General features: G+C 54.9%; 1 protein-coding gene and 1 long non-coding RNA gene across 5 annotated transcripts in view; one reads left to right on the top strand and one right to left on the bottom strand.

Moving 5' to 3' along the window:
• On the bottom strand, positions 1–6,464 carry LOC114030970. The gene is made up of 3 exons (XR_003567689.1): positions 6,355–6,464; positions 3,255–3,530; positions 1–683 (listed from the first exon to the last, which is right to left on the bottom strand). It is a non-coding gene; the product is annotated as an uncharacterized LOC114030970 (long non-coding RNA).
• The window catches only part of LOC114030969 (hypoxia-inducible factor 3-alpha-like), a 23,428-nt gene continuing 11,423 nt past the window's right edge, over positions 5,322–17,326 (top strand). For 3 of the 4 annotated variants that reach the window (XM_027845937.1, XM_027845939.1, XM_027845941.1), the window contains exons 1-11: positions 5,322–5,390; positions 10,697–10,887; positions 11,199–11,356; positions 11,885–11,969; positions 12,440–12,552; positions 13,236–13,450; positions 13,722–13,828; positions 13,962–14,109; positions 14,535–14,662; positions 15,356–15,579; positions 16,587–16,688. In XM_027845937.1, coding sequence (XP_027701738.1) covers positions 5,365–5,390; positions 10,697–10,887; positions 11,199–11,356; positions 11,885–11,969; positions 12,440–12,552; positions 13,236–13,450; positions 13,722–13,828; positions 13,962–14,109; positions 14,535–14,662; positions 15,356–15,579; positions 16,587–16,688 — 1,497 coding nt within the window. In that variant the 5' untranslated portion in view covers positions 5,322–5,364. Of the gene's footprint in view, positions 5,391–6,656; positions 6,860–10,696; positions 10,888–11,198; positions 11,357–11,884; positions 11,970–12,439; positions 12,553–13,235; positions 13,451–13,721; positions 13,829–13,961; positions 14,110–14,534; positions 14,663–15,355; positions 15,580–16,586; positions 16,689–17,326 lie in introns of those variants that run through there. The other variant, XM_027845940.1, reaches the window with a different exon arrangement.

The raw sequence follows: 17,326 nt of genomic DNA on the forward strand, positions 1-17,326 counted from the left end.
TGTAGATGAGGCAAACAGAGGTTAAGTGATTATACAGGGTCATACAGTTTATAAGTGTTTGAGGTTGGATTTAAATTTGAGTCTTAACTGCGTTCCCAGTGGTCTGTTTGATGGATCACCCACATGGAGGTGGGGGGTGGGGGGGATGAGAAAAATAGAGGTTAAGTGACTTGCCCAGAGTCATACAGCTAGGAAGTGTCTGAGACTGGATTCAAACTCAAGTTTTCCTGACCTCAGGCCCAGAACTCTATCCACTGCCCTTTGCCCTCTCCTTCTCTATAGAATCAGGAATTTGGGTTTAATGATCTTAAATCTTTCCCATCCTGAAACTTTGTGCACTTATTGGCCCAACACTCCTACATTCAGGAACAAATCTTTGTAATAGCATCAGGAAGAATATTCTCAGATTCGCCCTTCCTGCCAGGTTAGATAGAACACACTCAGATATTCTCTGTCTGTTTGTAATTGGCCATTTCAAACCTTGAATGTAGCCTCCTTCTGGCCATGTGGTAGGGTCTTCTTGCACTGGGATTTTCTTAGGCAAGTGAGTAACCTGAGACGGAAGTATCCCAGCAGCTTTGGGAGCTCTGAAATGTCCAGACATCCTGGAAAGTCTGTGAGGAGGCAGCCACAATATCCTTTGGCACACAGTAACGGAAACCTCTAGCAGAGGGCGTCAGTGGCTAATAGCAGAAGAAACATGGGGAGATGGGAACATAGTGTCAAAAGATAGTCACCCAAGAAAGGGCCCGTGATAGAGTCCAGTTTTGGACGTGCTCAATTGGAGATGCCTACTAGACATCCTTTTAAAAATCCATGCCTTGGGGCAGCTAGGTGGCGCAGTGGATAGAGTGCCAACCCTGGAGTCAGGAGGACCTGAGTGCAAATCCGGTCTCAGACCAGACACTTACTAGCTGTGTGACCCTGGGCAAGTCACTTAACCCCAATTGCCTCGCCAAAAATAAATAAATTAATAAAAATAAAAATAAAAATAAAAATCCATGCCTCTCAGGTTGCCATTTCTCTACCCTTCATCTCCTACTCCCAATTCCTAGCCCTCTGTCCAAAGATGCAGCTAGGGGATCTGTATGGTCTTTATCCCCACATCGTGTCATCCCTATCAAAATGTACATCTTTTGCTTTGCAACTGAAGCTGTAATTTCATTTGCATCAGGAGCTCCCTGCAAGGACATTTTCCCTGCCGATATAGATTTAGCATTTGCTCTAAAGTTAATAATGATGAGTACTTGTGCAGGCTCCTGGGAGTTTAAGTGACCTTTCTAAGGTCCCACAACCAATATGTGTAAAAAAGCTAGATTTCCACTTAGCTGTCTCTTTGGTTAATCATTCTAATTAGGCAGTTGGGGTTTCAACGTTACTCCTCTCTTGTCACTCCCATTTGAGGACATCAGTTTGTCTATTTGGGACTAAAGGCTTACAGACAACTCATCTGAGAGTGTTTGGTACAACAAGGACAGCAAAATGATGGATGCTGAACCAAAAAAAAAAAAGGTGTTTTGTTGATGAAGAGGATGTTGATTAGATGGGGGAAAGAGAATAGATTTAGAGCTGGAAGGGACCTTACAGATAAGTCTCATATGAAGCAGCTGAGGCTCAGAAAAATTAAATGACTTGTCCAGGGTCACATAGCTAGCCAGGATTTGAGGGAAGATCAAATTCACATCATCCTAATTCTAAATGCAGATCTCTATCTGCTATGTCATACTCCTTGGAGATTAGGGAGAGGTACTGTTCCTCTGGCTTGTTAGAGATAGTTCCTCTGTCCTCTAGAAGGGAGAAAGAAAGGGGGGAAGGATAAGGAGAAAAGTGAAAACAATGGGTAAAAATGATTGAAAAGATAGGGATAAAAGGAGAGGAGAAAGAGAAGGGACAAGAAGAAGGGATGAAGAGATGGAAAGAGGAAGGAGAGGAGAAGGGATAATTTACCTAGACTTTAATAAATCATTTGATAAAGTATCTCATTCTGTTATCATGGAGAAGATGGAAAGATGTGGACTAGATGATATTAAGGGAAGAGAGGGAAAGAGCGGATGGAGAGAGGGGAAGAGAGGGAGGAAAGGGAGAGGGAAAGAGAAAAAGGAAGATTAGCTGTGAAGGCAAGAAGCTGGGAAGATAGGAAAAGAAAGAGAAGGAAGAAAGGGAGGAGGAGGAATTAGGGAGAGAGGGAAAGAGTGGGAGAAAGGAGAAGCAAAGAAGAAAGGGAGAAAGGAGAAGAGGGGAGAGGAGGAGGAAGAAAGGGAAGGAGTGGGAAGAGAACAATATGGAGAGGGAAAAGAGGGAGGAAGGGAAGGAGATGGGGAAGAGGAAAGAAGAGAAAGGAGAAAAGAAGAAAGGAGAAGAGCTGGAGAGAGGAGAAGGGAGCTGGCGAGAGAGTGAGGGGAGAGGGCAACTAGGATTTCTAGAAGAACAGGGGTGAGAAGAGACCAGGCAGGAGATGGAGGGAGACGGGCATGGCCACAATGAGCATCATGCCTGGAGTCTCTGGTCCCCTCCTAGCCAATCTCCGCTCACCCACGTGCCTCTCACCTGTGCGCATTTCCCGCCTCTCACCCTCCCCTGCCCCTCCCCGCCATCGGCAGGCCTGTCTATTAGCTGGGCTCTCATTGGCTAGCCCTGTAAATCCACGTGCCCGGGATTGTAGCAATTATTGCGCGTGCCTGGCGCCACCTAGAGGGAGAGCCGTAAAACTTTGCTGCTTAACCTAGACAGAGTTGGTGATGGTGCGGGAGGGGGAGGAGGAGAGAAGGCAGTGGTCTGCGCATGGGCAACAAGCCAGAGTGGGGGAGGGTGGGGAGTTAAAGTCAGCCTTCTGCGCATGCTCAAGTCATTGCAGTGCACGTCAGCGAGAGGTTCCCGAGGCTCCTGAAACATGCGCATGTGCTGTGGATCCACGTTGGGGCTGCTAAAGAAGGGGGAGGGGGATTAGAGGCGAACTTGAACTTGACGTTCTTCCAGTATCCCTCTGGACCCCGGAGAATGTGTCCCGGCCAGCTCTGGGTCTCTGAGCCTCTTCCCCACCTCCAGCGTTGCCTATAGTAAGGCTTGCTGCCGTATTGAAGGTTATAAATCAAACGCTGTTTGCCCCTGCTGCCTATATATAAAGCGTACCCCCCAATGCAAAGTTCTGAGGGTTTTTTTTCTTTTTTTAATGGCATTTCCATTTCTCCTTTACGTAATCCCTTTCTCCACCAACTTTCCCCAGCCCCATTTACCTTTGTTCTGTAAATACCCACCTATTCTCATTCCTCCTTGCTCCATAGTATCTTAACATACCAATGGATGGGGGTGGGAGGATGTGAGAAGAATAATAAAAGTAGTTCCCATTTCCAAGGCTCCTTCTTCTTTACCACGTGCCTGCTTTGAATCTTGAGGGCAGAAGTTCATTGATAATCCTCATCTTGCAGAGGAAAGACCCTGAGGCTCAGAGACAGTAAGTGACTTGGCCAGGGCCATACAGCTAGCATGTGGTGGAACCAGGCCTCAAGCCCAGGTCTTCTAACTGCAGCTGGCTGAAAAAAAAGATGTACTCCTTCAACTCTGTAAAGGGGGTAGGGGGGTGCGTGAAAGGCTGGACTAGGGGCCAGAGAGACCTGGGTTCAAATCCTGTCCCTTGCCAAGTCCTTAAACTCTCCCCCTCAGCCTCCTCGTTTGCAAAATGGGGTAGTTATAGTGGTAGCATCTACCTTCACAGGATTGTTGTGTGACTCAAATGCAAAGTGGTTGGCACAGTCTGTAGACTATCTGGCTCTAAAAACACTGGAGATTACTGTAGATAAGCAAGTTGAGGTCCAGAGAGAAATGGCTTGCTGCAAGAATTGGTTACAGAGCTGAGATTCAAACCCAGATCTTCCTGAAGATCTAATCCTCTGGTTTATTTGAGGAGGAGCAAGTTGTGGAGGTGAGGGGGACAGAATGGGGAGGGGGTGGATCACAGCAGGGCCGATGGGGACTGGTGGAGGTGAGGAGAAAAGCTGAAGGCACAGAGATATGGGAAGATTTAGAAAAGAAAAGGGCTTTGCCCTTTTCTGAGCCTGAGAAGTTAAATTGTCTGTTTGAGATCACACAGGCTGGGAAGATGAGAGCCTGGATGGATTGGTGGAACACATGAGGGAAAGGGCTAAAAGTAGAGAAAAGAAGATGAGGAAAGATTTGAGGGCGCAAAAGAGTTTGGAGGAAAGAAGGAAACAAGTATTTATTAAACTCCTACTATGTGCCAGGCATTGCACAAAAGCAATTTATTTACAAATATCTCATTTGATCCTCACAATAACCCTTAGAGGTTGGTGCTGACATTTTCCCCATTTGAGGAAATTGAGGCAGATAAGAGTTAAAAGACTTGCCCAGGTCACACAGATAAGTGTCTGAAGTTGAATTTGAACTCATGCCTGTCAACATTCCAAACCCAGTGCTGTATCCTCTGGGCCACCTCAGTGCCTCTTGGGGACTAGACCTAGTGAAAGGTGAGAAAGGAGTTGGAGGTCAAGTGGGGGCTGAGGGATGGTTGGTGGAGCATAGAGGGTTGAGAGAGGCAAGAAAGGGTTGGCTGTGAGAAGATTGAGGAATGTGGAAAAGCTAGGGGGTGCTTGGGGGAACAAAGGGGGCTGAGGGAGGTGGGGTGGTCAGTGTTACAGAGGGTGTTGAGTCAAAATGAAGAGTTGGGGACAAAGAGGGGATTGAGAAAAGTGGGAGTGGTTGGGGCACTAATGGGGTTGATGGGGATGAGGACAGTTGGGAGTGGAGGGCTTTGAGGGAGGTGAGGGTGGTTGGGGGAGCAGAAGGGGTTGAAGGAGGAGGACCTGGGGAATCAGTGGAGGCTGAAAGAGGCAAGAAAGTTAGGGGGATTGGGAGGCACAGAAGGATTTAAGGAGTTGAGGAAGATGGGGATGACCGGGGGCGCAGAGGAGGCAGAAGGAGGTAGGAAAGCCAGGGAATGGTTGGGGGTGTGTGGGGGATGAGGGAAGTAAGAAAAGGATGAGGGGCTCAGAGAGGGAAGTGGGACTGGCGGAGGTACGCAGGCAAGCTGGGGGAGGGGGCGTGTCTGTACTGGAATGGGGGATGGGGGTGGAACAGAGGGGCGCCCCCCTCCCCCTCTGTTCCACCCCCCCCCACTCTTGAGTGACGCTTCCTGTGGCCAATCCCCGAGGCAGAGTGAAGCCGGGTCCGGGGGGCGACCAATGGTTCAGCGAGGGGCGCACTGGGGGCGGGGCTGGGGAGGGGGCGCCTGAGACCGCGGGAGGGGAGGGAACGGGAGGGAAGGGGGCGGGGCCCGGGGCCGCAGCTTCTGCAGTGGCGGAGGCGGTGGAGGCGGTGGAGGCGTCAGTGGCGGCGGCAGCGGCAGTGGCCATGGATCGGGGGCTGCAGAGATCCAGGTATGGGCAAAGGGCAAGCCCTGGGGGGAGGGGGTCCCCTGGAGGCTGCTCTCGCCCCCTTGCAGCGCCCAGGGTGCGCAGGATCTAGCCTAACTCCTGAAGACCCTGGTCAAGGGGCGCCCCCTTCTGGGCCAGGTGGAGATGGGGACCCCCGTATCAAACCTCCCCAGGAGGGGGGATTCGCTCCCCTCCAGAGTAAAAGGGGTGAAGACATCGCCTCTTTCCCTCAGATTAGAGTGTCCCGGGCTTGGAGTTGCTGTGGGTGGAGCTGAGATCGGGCTCCCCTTGGAATTGCGGAGCAGTCCCTTTCGAGCAGCGCCCTGGGACCCCCAGGAGGAAGAATAAGGACTTCCCCCTTACTTAGGGCCTAGGAGGATGAGGTTACCCTCTTCCCATTACCTGGAAATTCCACCTAGCTCAAAATATCCTACGTATGGGGTCCCTAGAGGAGCAGGCTGATATTTGGGCAGCCCTTGTAATTAGGGTCAGGGCCCTTTAAACAGCTGTCAGGGAACCCCAGGAGGGAACAGAATCTGGGTTGAAGATTGGAATCTTCCCCATTAGAGCCAAGAAGACGAGACTATCCTTTCGGAGAGTCAAACTCCTTACCTTTCTATGCCCACCCCCACCCCATGACCGGCTTTTCCAAGGAAAGGGAGGGCAGGCTCTAGGACTCCTTGGGTTTGTGGGGACCCTTGGAGCAGTTCCCTGGATCCCTTTAGCGTGAGGGATGTGGCCCACTCATGGTCCCCCAAGGACCAATATGGGGGGGCTGAAGCATTTCTGAAACGCTGGGCTTGGGGATAGGTAGCAGTCTTGCCTCGTTCCTCCAGCTCAGTCTCTCCTATAGGGGCATCGGAGTTGGGAGGGGGGTGCTCGAAGCTAATTCCGTAACATAGCAGGTGCAGCAGAGTGGGCGTGCCTAAGCCCGATGGTGGGGTACCTGGTGCCAACAGCAGCTTACCCAGGGGGTCCCGGTTCTGGGGCTCTCCAGGCTCCACCTCTTTCCCCAGCGTTTCCAGGCCTGGTTAGATCTCATCTCCGCCCCTACTGTCCACCCTCCACCCCCCCATCCTGAGCCTTGGCTCTCACTCTGGCAGGGAACACCCCCTGGAGGGGAGAGGCAGGCTTGGCCCCTCCCCTGGGCGCCTGGGCCTGGCTGGGTGCAGCCCCACCCACCCTGCCTCTTGGCTGAGGTGGGGTGTCTCTTCCCCCCAATCCACCCCAGAGCCCAGCCCCTTCCTGTCCTGTCATCCATTCCCCCCCCCATTTCCCCTACCCTTTGGCTGCCGCCACCCACTCACAACTCGCACTCAGGGCCAGGAACATCTTGTTCTCTCCTGGCTTTGTTTACCCTCAGCCTAGGCCCCCTGGATGGATGGGAATTGGGGGCACAGGCGCCAGTCTGGGGGGAAGGAGACCAGGGATGGCCCTGAAGGCTGCCCCGAATGATGGGGATCCAAGCAATGGTGAGTGGGCCCTGGGGAGGGGGGTGGATTAGTGGTCTCTTTTTTTCTATTTCTTTTGAATGATAGGTACCTCCTTTAGGTAGGGAGGAAGGAATGTAGTGAAGGGCTCCCCAGTGGGCACAGTGCCCAGGGGGCAGGCGTGGCACTGGCTGTTGGGAGAAGGAGCTGCCGCCCAGGAGATGGGGATCCCCTGGGGTGCCCATCTTCTTTCTGAGATGCTGGGAAAAGGATGTGCCTGCCAATCCCATTAACCCCTTCCATGGGGCTGAGGTGATATGCCCATCTCCAGGAAGACTGTAGGGGTATCTCGGGCACCTACCCCCACCTTGGGTGTTCTCTGTAAACCCGTTAGTGGTTCCTGGCTGTCGGGACTAGGGTCTAGCATAGGACCCCCTAAACCCCTGGGCCCCAGGAAGTCAGCTTAACCCCCACCCCACCTCCTTGGGCTTCAGGGTCACACACCAGGGAATAACCAGGGCTCAGAACTGTGAGGAGCCCCCCCACCACTTTTTCACTGGTCTTGGTGCCCCAAGACTCTTGTGTTTCCATGTGGGGGAGTTTGTCTTTCCTTGTTTGGGGATTGGTGAGAAGCAACCCCCTCCTTGCCCTTCCCCTCTTTCCCTGGCCTCTGCCAGGGGCCTCCCTGACCCCGCCTCCTGTTCTCAGCTGGAACATGGGGAGGGTGATGGCCCCCCCAGCTGCACGTCCCAGTTGGGCACAGGGCCAAAGAGGCGGAGAAGGGCCAGGCTGGGAGCCAGGCAGGGAGACGGCCAGCCTGGGGAAGAGAGGAAGCCAGGGCGGGGTGGAAAGGGGAGTGTCTGGGACAACTGACAGCAGGATGGGTGGGTTTCCTGGCCTGATGGACTCATACACCCACACCCATACATGGATGCATACACAGAGACCCACATGGGTACATGCATGATGGCATACTCCAGCCCAAAACTACTGACATCCAGTCACTGACTCAGGATCGGCCGAGGAGGGGAGACCCAAACCCTTGGGGGGATACAAAATCTCTCAAGCCTCTGTGAGGAGAGAGTTTATGGGGTAGGATGGGGGGTCCACATTCAGAGCCCTATGTGTGAGTGTGAGGAGCTTAGCAGCACCTCAAATCTGGTGCTGAGATTCTCTGGGATTCCTCTGAAAACCTAGAACATGGGATGTCCCTGAGAACCTAGAATGTGGATATCGGTGCTGGGAGCCCTCTGAGAACCTGGAACATGGGATGTCAGTGCTAGGAGGTCCCTGAGAACCTAGAACATGACATGGCCAAGCTGGGAGGCCCCTGAGAATCATGATTATATCATGTCAGTGCTGGGAGATCCCTGAGAACCTAGAACATGAGATGTCCCTGAGAACCTAGAATGTGGATATCAGTGCCCAGAGGCCTCGGAGAACCTAGAACATGGTATGCTAGTGCTGGGAGGCCCCTGAGAACCTAGAACATGGCATGGCTAAGCTGGGAGGCCCTTGAGAACCCAGACTCTCAAAGCTGGGAGAAATCTCAACCTAGAGACCAATAGGTCCCATTTCCTGCTAAGGTTACAATGTATTTTCTTTCTCCACAACTGCCCTTCTACTTAGATACTTTGTTTTGCTAGCCCAAGTCGCCTTCCTTTTTAGAGGGGAAACTGAGAGTAGGATTTCAAGCCAGTGAATGACATGTCCAAGGTCACACAGCTCCCTGGGGTCCCCCTCCAGGGGTGGAGGGGTTCCTTCAATTTCTACCCTCCCGCCACCAGGCTGAGCTCCTCTGGCCTCACCCTGTCATGCTCCAGGAGGGGAAACAGGCCAAACTTGACCCAGGGGGCTTGACACAGGCCTCCCCCTGCCCCCAGGGTCTCCAGTCTAGTCTCCCCCACCCCCATTTTACAGATGGGGAAATTAAGGCCTGGGGAAGTACAGTGTCTTCCTCAAGGTCACTCAGGTAGTAAGTAGGTGGCTAAGCTAGGGTTCCCTTTATCCGGCCATTTCTCCCAGGCTTTCTAATTCTGGTTGTGCCCCACCTCCCTGCCGGGCCCACAGCTGCCAGAGCGGGCAGGGCCTTGGGGCTCATATTGCTGTCCCAGGTCCTCCCTCTTCCCCTCCTCCCCTCCTCCCTTTCTCCACTCCCCTGTTCCGGCTTGTCTGGGGCCCCCCTGGTTCTGGTTGTCCCTCCCACCCCCACCCTCTGGGCAGGAAAACAAACGGTCAGAACAGAACAGAATGTCCTCCCAGGACTGGGGGGCCCCTGGCCGCCCACCGCAGAGGGGAGGGTGAGCCAGCTGGAGCTCCCAGCCCCACCCACTTCAGGCTAGGGGAGGCCTCCACCCCACCCCCTTTCTATAGTCATCCTAGACTAGTGGGAAAGAGGGATCTTTTCACCCTGGGGCCTGCCCTGCTGCCGGCTCTGAGGCAGAATGTTTCCACCCTCTTGGCCCGAGGAGGAAAGTAGTACCCTGGCTCCTGGGGCAGGACTGAGAGGGGCACCTACAGGGTGGGTCCTCGGGGTGCCCTCAGGCTGCAGAACACTTGAGACTCTGAGGACCGGGCTTGGCACCCTGATTCTGCTGTGGCTTCTGTATTATTCCAGCAACCATGGCCAATTTATTACTACTCTCTGGGTCTCAGTTTCCCCTTCTTGTAAACTCAGGGGGCTAGATTACAGAAGAGCCAAGGCTATTTCCAGGTAGAAATCCAATGATGTAAACTCATTCTAAGCCCTTTCCAAGCTTCTCTAGCCATGCTGATTACAGGGGGGGTGGGGTAATAACTGTGACGATGATGATGATGATGATAGCAAACACTTGCACAGTACATTAAGATTTGCTAGGCACTTCACAGACTTTATCTCACTTGATTTTCACAACAATCTTGTGAGTAAGGTGCTCCTCTTGTCCCCATTTTGCAGATAAAGAAACTGAGTTTTGGGGAGATTAAGTGACTTGCCTGGAGTCACTGGGTAGTAAGTGTCTGAGGTGGAATTTGAACCCAAGGCTCCCTGACTCCATGTCCATCCCTCTGTCTGCCAAGCCTGGCCACTTCCTACCTACCCCAGGGATAGATGGCTCTTCCAGCTCCTATATTCTGTTACTAGCTCCCAGTCTGCTAAAAAGGTGCAAAAGAGAGTGGGGGCCTCTCCTCAGTGCTACAGGAGAGATGTCCTCTTCCCCCACCCTCCTCCCCAAGACCTGAGACCTTTAACCCCTTCTTCTGGGGCCTCAGTAACTCCCCAGGGGCTCCTGGCTCAGTGCCAGCCCTGGGACCTCTCCTGGTCTAGTAAATAGCAGATAAGTTAGGGTGTGGAAGGGGCCAGGCAGGGATGGGGGGAGGGAGTCAGGGAGCTGAGTGGACAAGCGGAGACAGGGAGAGGAGCCAGGAATCCAGGGGACATGCACTGGAACAGAGACAGGTAGTGGTCTGGGGCGGGGGGGTGGGGGAGAAGGAAGTCAAACATCAGATTCAGAGAGGTCCTTGGAACAGAGTATAAAATGTCAAAGTTAGGAGGGCCCTTAGAACAGAGAATGTCAGAGCTGGAGGGGCAGGGGTAGAACAAGGCCAGAGCTGGGACACCCTTTAGAATAAGGAATATTAGATGTGGAAAGGCCCTTAGAACAGGGAATGTCAGAGCTGGGAAGGACCTGAGATTCCAGAACAAACATAGGCCCCAAGCCTCCTGACTCCCAGCCCTCTGGGAAGGACGCTGCGATCTCCCCTCTCTTCTTGCGCCCCCACTCAGATCTTCCTCTGCACCCAGATCCTGGGGCTCCTGCGGGCAGTGACCCTTGGGGTCTGAGGGGCAGGGACAGGGCAGAGGCTGCATCCCATTCCATCCCCATCCCCTTTCCTGGGCAGGTCCAACACAGAACTTCGGAAGGAGAAGTCCCGGGATGCAGCCCGGAGCCGCCGGAGCCAGGAGACCGAGGTGCTCTACCAGCTGGCCCACACTCTGCCCTTTGCGCGGGGGGTCAGCGCCCATCTGGACAAGGCTTCTATCATGCGTCTCACCATCAGTTACCTTCGCATGCACCGCCTGTGTGCAGCAGGTGAGAGCCTCCGCAGGAGGAGCCCCCAGCTTGGGAGGCCCCCTTAGATAGTCCACTCCCCCAGAGACCCTGGCCTGGGGGCAGCCCCCAGGAAAGTCTCTCCCCCTTTTCCCTTCAGCCCTCTTGCTTCTGTCTCCTGAGCAGCCCCCTCCCCCGCTACACACACTGTGCCCCCTTGATAACCTTGTGCCCCTTGACCCCTTGCCCAGAGAGACCAACGTCCTTGGAGCATTCCAGGCAGAGCTATGAGCTCTAAGTTCTCCCAGACGGAGGCAGGGCTCCTGGGGGCTAACTGGTGCCTCTCCTTCCAGGGGACTGGAGTGAGGTTTCGTCAGCTGGTGCAGGGTCCAGGGAGCCGCTGGACGCATGCTACCTGAAGGCGCTGGACGGCTTTGTCATGGTGCTGACGGCCGAAGGGGACATGGCCTATCTGTCTGAGAATGTCAGCAAACACCTAGGCCTGAGCCAAGTGAGAGCCGCTCCCATTGGGACGGGCACGGGCACCATATACTAGGAGATTCCCAGAGCTGCGGGGTCCCGAGAGATCATTGCATCTGGACCCTTCCGCTTTCATGGGAGGTCCAGAAAGGGCGAGGGACTTATACAAAGTCACACAGCAAGTTGCTCTTATAGGCTGGGCGTGTTTGTTTTTTCAAAATTCCTCTCTTCCAACATTTCCCTTTCTCAACTTCTGAGAAGTAGTGAGTTCCCCATCACTGGAGGAATCCAAGCAGAGGCTGGATGTTATAAAGGAGTTGGTGTTCAGGAATGGGCTGGATAAGATGTCCTTGAAGGTTCATTTCAGCTCTTAACTTGTCTCTCTACTCATCTCCCTGAGACAGGGGGTTGAACTGGGGTGATGACTCTAGGGAGGGATGATATTCACAGCCAGGCTGTGGAAAGGGAAGCTGGGGGCCAGGAAGTCAAGAGACTGAAGGCTGGGGCCTGAGCCCCAGGAGGGAGGGGTCCTAAAGCCAACACTTTCCTCCCCTTGTAGCTCGAGCTGATCGGGCACAGCGTCTTCGATTTTGTCCATCCCTGTGACCAAGAAGAACTTCAAGACGTCCTGACCCCCCGGCAAGGTGAACCTTTGCCACGTTTAACCCCTGTCCCCCAGCATAGGGTCCCCTCTGCCTCCAGGAAGCTGCCACCCCAAGGGGACCCCAGACTTGCCCTTGGGGAGGCCCATCTTGAAGGGGAATGGGAGGGCAGGCTGGGGAACGAAGCCTTGAGAGCTTGGTAAAGTGGAAAGTGCACTGCTCCTGGGGTCAAAGGCCCTGGGTTCAAATCCTCCCTCTGCAACTTAGCTGTGTGACCTAGAGCAGACCCCAGCCTCCCTGGGCCTGGGCCTCTTCTCAGCTCACTAGATGGCCTCAGACGTTCCTCCCGGCTCTGAGGGGAGGACCCCGGAAGAGTCTTTCCTCGAGGAGGGGGATGGGCCATGCCCTCAGGAAGCCTAACACTGCGTGATGCAGAATTGGGGAGCAGCCCCTGTGGGGGGGGGGGGCCCGGAGCCGATGCCCGATGTCCACCTTCTTCTGTCCCACCTCAGGCCTATCCAAGAGGAAGCTGGAGGAGCCCACGGAGCGGAGCTTCTCCCTCCGGATGAAGAACACCCTCACAAGCCGCGGGCGTACCCTCAACCTCAAAGCTGCCACCTGGAAGGTGGGGGACGCAAGGACTCGGAAGGACTCGGAAGCCAGTGGGGCGCCCTGGGCAGAGAGGGAGCTCTGGAAAGTGGGAGTCCCTGGGAAAAGGCCTCAGGGGATTTGGGGATAGGGGACCCAGGCACCCAGGTTTGGAGACTTGGGAACCGAGGACAGTGGCCTGCATTACGGGGCACTCACACACCAGGACAATGAGGCTCCCCGAGGGAAGGGAGGGGCTAGGGAAGGTGGGGAGGGAGGAAGGAGGATCTGAGCACCGTGAGGGAAGGTTCTGGAGAAGCTGGAGTGGGGCCATCTCTGGGGACACTCCATGACTTTCTTTAGGCCTCAGTTTACTGATCTGTAAAATGAGCAAGGTTGGACTAATGGCTTCTGAGGCGTCTTTCACCCCTAGACCTATGATCCTTTGAGGCAGGTGCCCAAGTATGGGGAAATCTGGGAAAACCAGGGGGGCCGTCTGAGAAACTGAGGCACATAGGTCCCTAGGGACAGTGCCAGGGAGCCAGAGGGTGGAGCTGTGGAGCCCCACCTCTCTAGGAAACCTAAAGCATAGGAGCAGGGCAGGACAAGTGCCCTGGCATTGGGCAGAGCTGGGGAAAGAGATTGGGAGGTGAAAAAGCATGGTGGCAGCTGGGAGGACCCCGTGGCTCTGCAGCTGATCCTTCCCCTTCTCCACACCAGGTTCTACACTGTACAGGGCACATGCGGGCCTACACCCCACCTTCAGAGCCCTCTGCGGGTGGTGGGCTGGGGTCTGGGCCTGAGCCACCCCTCCATTGCCTGGTCCTGATCTGTGAGGCCATCCCACACCCCAGCAGCCTGGAGCCGCCCTTGGGCCGAGGGGCCTTCCTCAGCCGGCACAGCTTGGACATGAAATTCACCTACTGTGATGACAGGTCCGTCTTGTGTCCCGCCTGGCCCGTGGAGAATCCCATGCTTCTCTTCCCTCTCCTTTTCTTAATAGCTCTAGTCTGCCCTCATCCCCATTCTTTCCCTCTCCCCTGTTTCTCCCTGTACTCCTCTGCCCTTTCCTTCTACCCCCTCCCCTCCCCGTCCTCTCCACCCTCCCGTCCTCTTCCCTCCTTCCCCATGGGCCTATCCCCCATTCTCAGGATTCTGGTCTGGAGCAGGCCAGAACTGACAGGGCCCATCTTCCTCCACCCCCAGGATTTCAGAAGTGGCGGGATACAGCCCGGATGATCTGATTGGCTGCTCAGCCTACGAGTACATCCATGCCCTGGACTTCGATGCTGTCAGCAAAAGCATCCACACCTGTGAGTCTGCCCAGAGACACCCTCCCCCACCCGGGGGGATCTCAGCCCTGGTCTCCAGCCCCAAGCCCCAGTCTGGGACCTTCTCCTCCCTGGCTCCCCGTCCCACCATCCTATTCTGCCTTCTGCCCCCCAGTACTCAGCAAGGGCCAGGCTGTGACTGGGCAGTATCGCTTCCTGGCCCGCAATGGAGGGTACCTCTGGACCCAGACCCAGGCCACGGTGATCTCAGGCGGCCGAGGTCCCCAGCCCGAGAGTGTCGTCTGTGTCCACTTTGTGCTGAGGTCAGTGCCAGGCAAGGGAAGGGACTGTGACCCCCTTGGGGAGTGGGGCGGGAGGCTGACAAGGGCTGAGATCTTTATAATGGAAGGATCCCTATGCTGGGGGTCAGGTGCCCTGGGTTCAAATCCTGGCTCCTGCCCCTGACTTACTGTCTCTTGGGAAACCTCCTTGCCTTTCTGTGCCTCAGTTTCTCCATCTGTAAAATAGATGGAGTTGGACTTAATGGTTTCTTCCAGCTCTGGAATTCAGCTTGTCCCTCTTTCTGCTAATTAATGCCTGTGGGGACCTTGGAGCTGGGATATCTCTCCTGGGGCAACTATCATAATAGGCTGGTTGGGGTGGCCCTCCAGGGGACAAAAGTCATGCCCAGCTCTGATCTCCCTTCCCTGACACCCTGCCCCCTCTGCCCCATCCTGCCCCCCCCCAGCCGGGTGGAGGAGACTGGGGTGGTGCTATCCCTGGAGCAGACGGAGCAGCCAACCCGCCGGCCCCCCCGCCCCGCCGACCGGGGGCCTCCCTCGGAGAAGAGCCCCCAGGGTGTTGGAGACGGCTTTGGTATGGGGGTGGAAGGCAAGGGAGCCTGGGAGGTGGAAAGAAGGGAGGAGGGGAGGTTCACGGGGTGTCTCACCTTCTCCACATCATCCCCATTCTATGTGCTGGCATCAACCCTTCCCACCTCTTCCTGGCTGCCATTCTCTGATCTTTGCCCACTTCCTTGGCTCCCATGATGCCCACTCAGCCAAGCATCTAGCATTCCCCACCTCATCCCTAAGCTTCCAGACATAGCCTGTCCAGCCTCTACCCCACCCCTACCTAGAATGTCCTCACACACTCACTGTGTGCCAGTAGGACTCACCTAGTCTCTCCTCCAGGAAGGCTTCCAGGCTCTCCATTTCCCCCAGTGCCCTCTCCCCAATCCCTTCATTCACCCCCCAAGACCCAACAACCTCCCAGGATGAACTCCACTTTGACTCTAGAATCTCTCCTGTCCTACGGGGTTTGCATTTCTTCACCTAGGTTAGGCAGCACACTCCCTTGATTCTCAGACACCAGACCAGCATTTCTATCTCCTCCCCCTCCCCTGCAATATGAAGGTCAGCCTCCTGCCCCCCCCCAGAAAAACCCCAACATCCTCACACAGTAAGTGCTTGCTCAGAAAATACGTGTTGCTGAAGGTCGGGATCACTGGGGTGGCCCCTCAGATGCCCCAGCCCACCACACGTAACCATCCCAGTACATGTCTCACAGATACCCCCGGCCCCAGGATCCTTGCCTTCCTGAAGCCCCCGGCTCTGAGCGAGGCCACTCTGGCTGCTGACCCTCGCCGCTTCTGCAGCCCAGACCTTCGCCACCTCCTGGCCCCCATCCTGGATGGGGCCGCCCCTGCCCCTGCCACTGCTGCCCCTGCCACCGCCACCGCCGCCATCCCCAGCGGAACCCCAGCCAAAGAGCGTCCTCGAAGCCCGCCACCGGTATGCAGACCTCTGGGCCAAGTCACCACGCCTTCCAAGGCTGCTTTTCTGCGTGTCCTGTTTTAGCAAATCATGGGTTATATTTGTAAAGCCATGTGAGGATCAGTTGAAATATTCGAAAGGTGCACGGTACCTGCCATATGGATGACCCTTGAGATGTCCCTCCTCTCCACCCCAGCTCTGACATCCCATGTTCCAGGCTCCCCTCCCAACTCTGATATTCTCTGTTCTAAGGTCACTCCTAGCTCTGACATTCCCTGTTCTAGAGCCCCTCCCAGCCCTGACATTCCCTGTTCCAAGGCCCCTCCTGGCCCTGACATTCCCTGTTCTAAGGCCCCTCCCAGCTCTGATATTCTGTTTTCCAAGGTCCTTTCCAGCTCTGACATTCCAGTATCTGGACTTACCCTCTAGCCTTTGACCTCTCTGACTTTTAACCGCTCCCATCCCTTACATTCTTGATTCCCTGCCTGCCATGGGGATTCCTTGGTCCCAGGTCTAGAGTCAGTGACCCTTGATATTTGACTCCCATGGCCAGGGACCAAGGCTTTCTCTCCTAGGTTTTGAGCTAGCTAACCTTGGACGTTTGGCCCCCTCCCATCAGAGCCTTTGACCTTGAGATGCCTAGTTTCATGCACAATCTTTTTTCTCTTTTCTTCTTTGTACATGGAGATATTTCTGTGTGTTGATGATGTTTATCAAGTGCATTAAAAAAAAAATTTCCAAAGATTCCGTTACCAAATGACCCAGTCATGGGTGCTGCCCTCGGACCCTCCGCACTCGGGCTTTGCTGACCTCTTGGGCAGAGCTGTCTAGGGTCTTTGGAGGCTCGACTCCTCCCTCACCGTTTGGTGCTTGGCTTCTGTCCACCATTCCTAGCTGGACTTTGGGCTTCCTATCCCGTCTGGGAGGCAGAGATGGACCTGACCTTGGAGACGACCTACTGCCCCCCGCCCTCATTTTGTAGCACTCTGTACTCACCTGTTACCTCATCTCCATCTCGCCCACAGGCGGATCTCCCAAACGACCTCCTCCTGGAAATGGAAAACGTACACAAGATGTTTGGATTCGGCAAGACCCTGGAAGCTGTAGAAACTCTGGATGTGGAGCAGGTAGGGCCAAGACTGGTGGCTAGAACATGGCAGTGCTCCCCTGTCACACCCCAGCCTTTCCTTTCCTTGAATGGACAAATCTCTTCCTGTTGCTCAACTCAGTTTCCTCATCTGCAAAATAGGGACAATAGCAATATAGAAATGGTGCTTGTTGAGTGCCTGGAATCGTAGATTTAGAATTGGAAGGGACCTTGGAGGCCATCAGACCTGACACTTTTATTTTACAGATGAAGAGACTGAGGCCCAAGAGGGCAAACTGACTGGTCTAAGACCACAGAGGGAGGAGGTGGGAGAGCCAGGATTCCACTGCCCCCTACCCCCATCCCGGCTTCCTAGGCTGCTGGGACTAGGACCTTTAGCCCGGACAGTAGAAGGCTCAGGGGGTAGGTGACCTTCAGGCACCTCAAGAACTGTCCTCCAGAGGGGGGATTAGATTAGCCTCCTTCTGCCTGGCCCCAGAGTGGAGAACCAGAAGCGATGGGACGGAGGCAAAGACGCCAGCTTGGGCCCGAGCTCATGAGACAATGAGAATTGCCCCGGAATAGCCTGCCAGGAAAGGTAGTGAGCTCCCTGTCTTTGGAGGCCTCCATGCAGCAGCTGGTTGAGCTCTCATCATGGTTATGGTAGTGGGGGTTCTT

Source organism: Vombatus ursinus, unplaced genomic scaffold (assembly GCF_900497805.2).
Source record: "Vombatus ursinus unplaced genomic scaffold, bare-nosed wombat genome assembly UNPS02015030.1, whole genome shotgun sequence".
NCBI lineage: Eukaryota > Metazoa > Chordata > Mammalia > Diprotodontia > Vombatidae > Vombatus > Vombatus ursinus.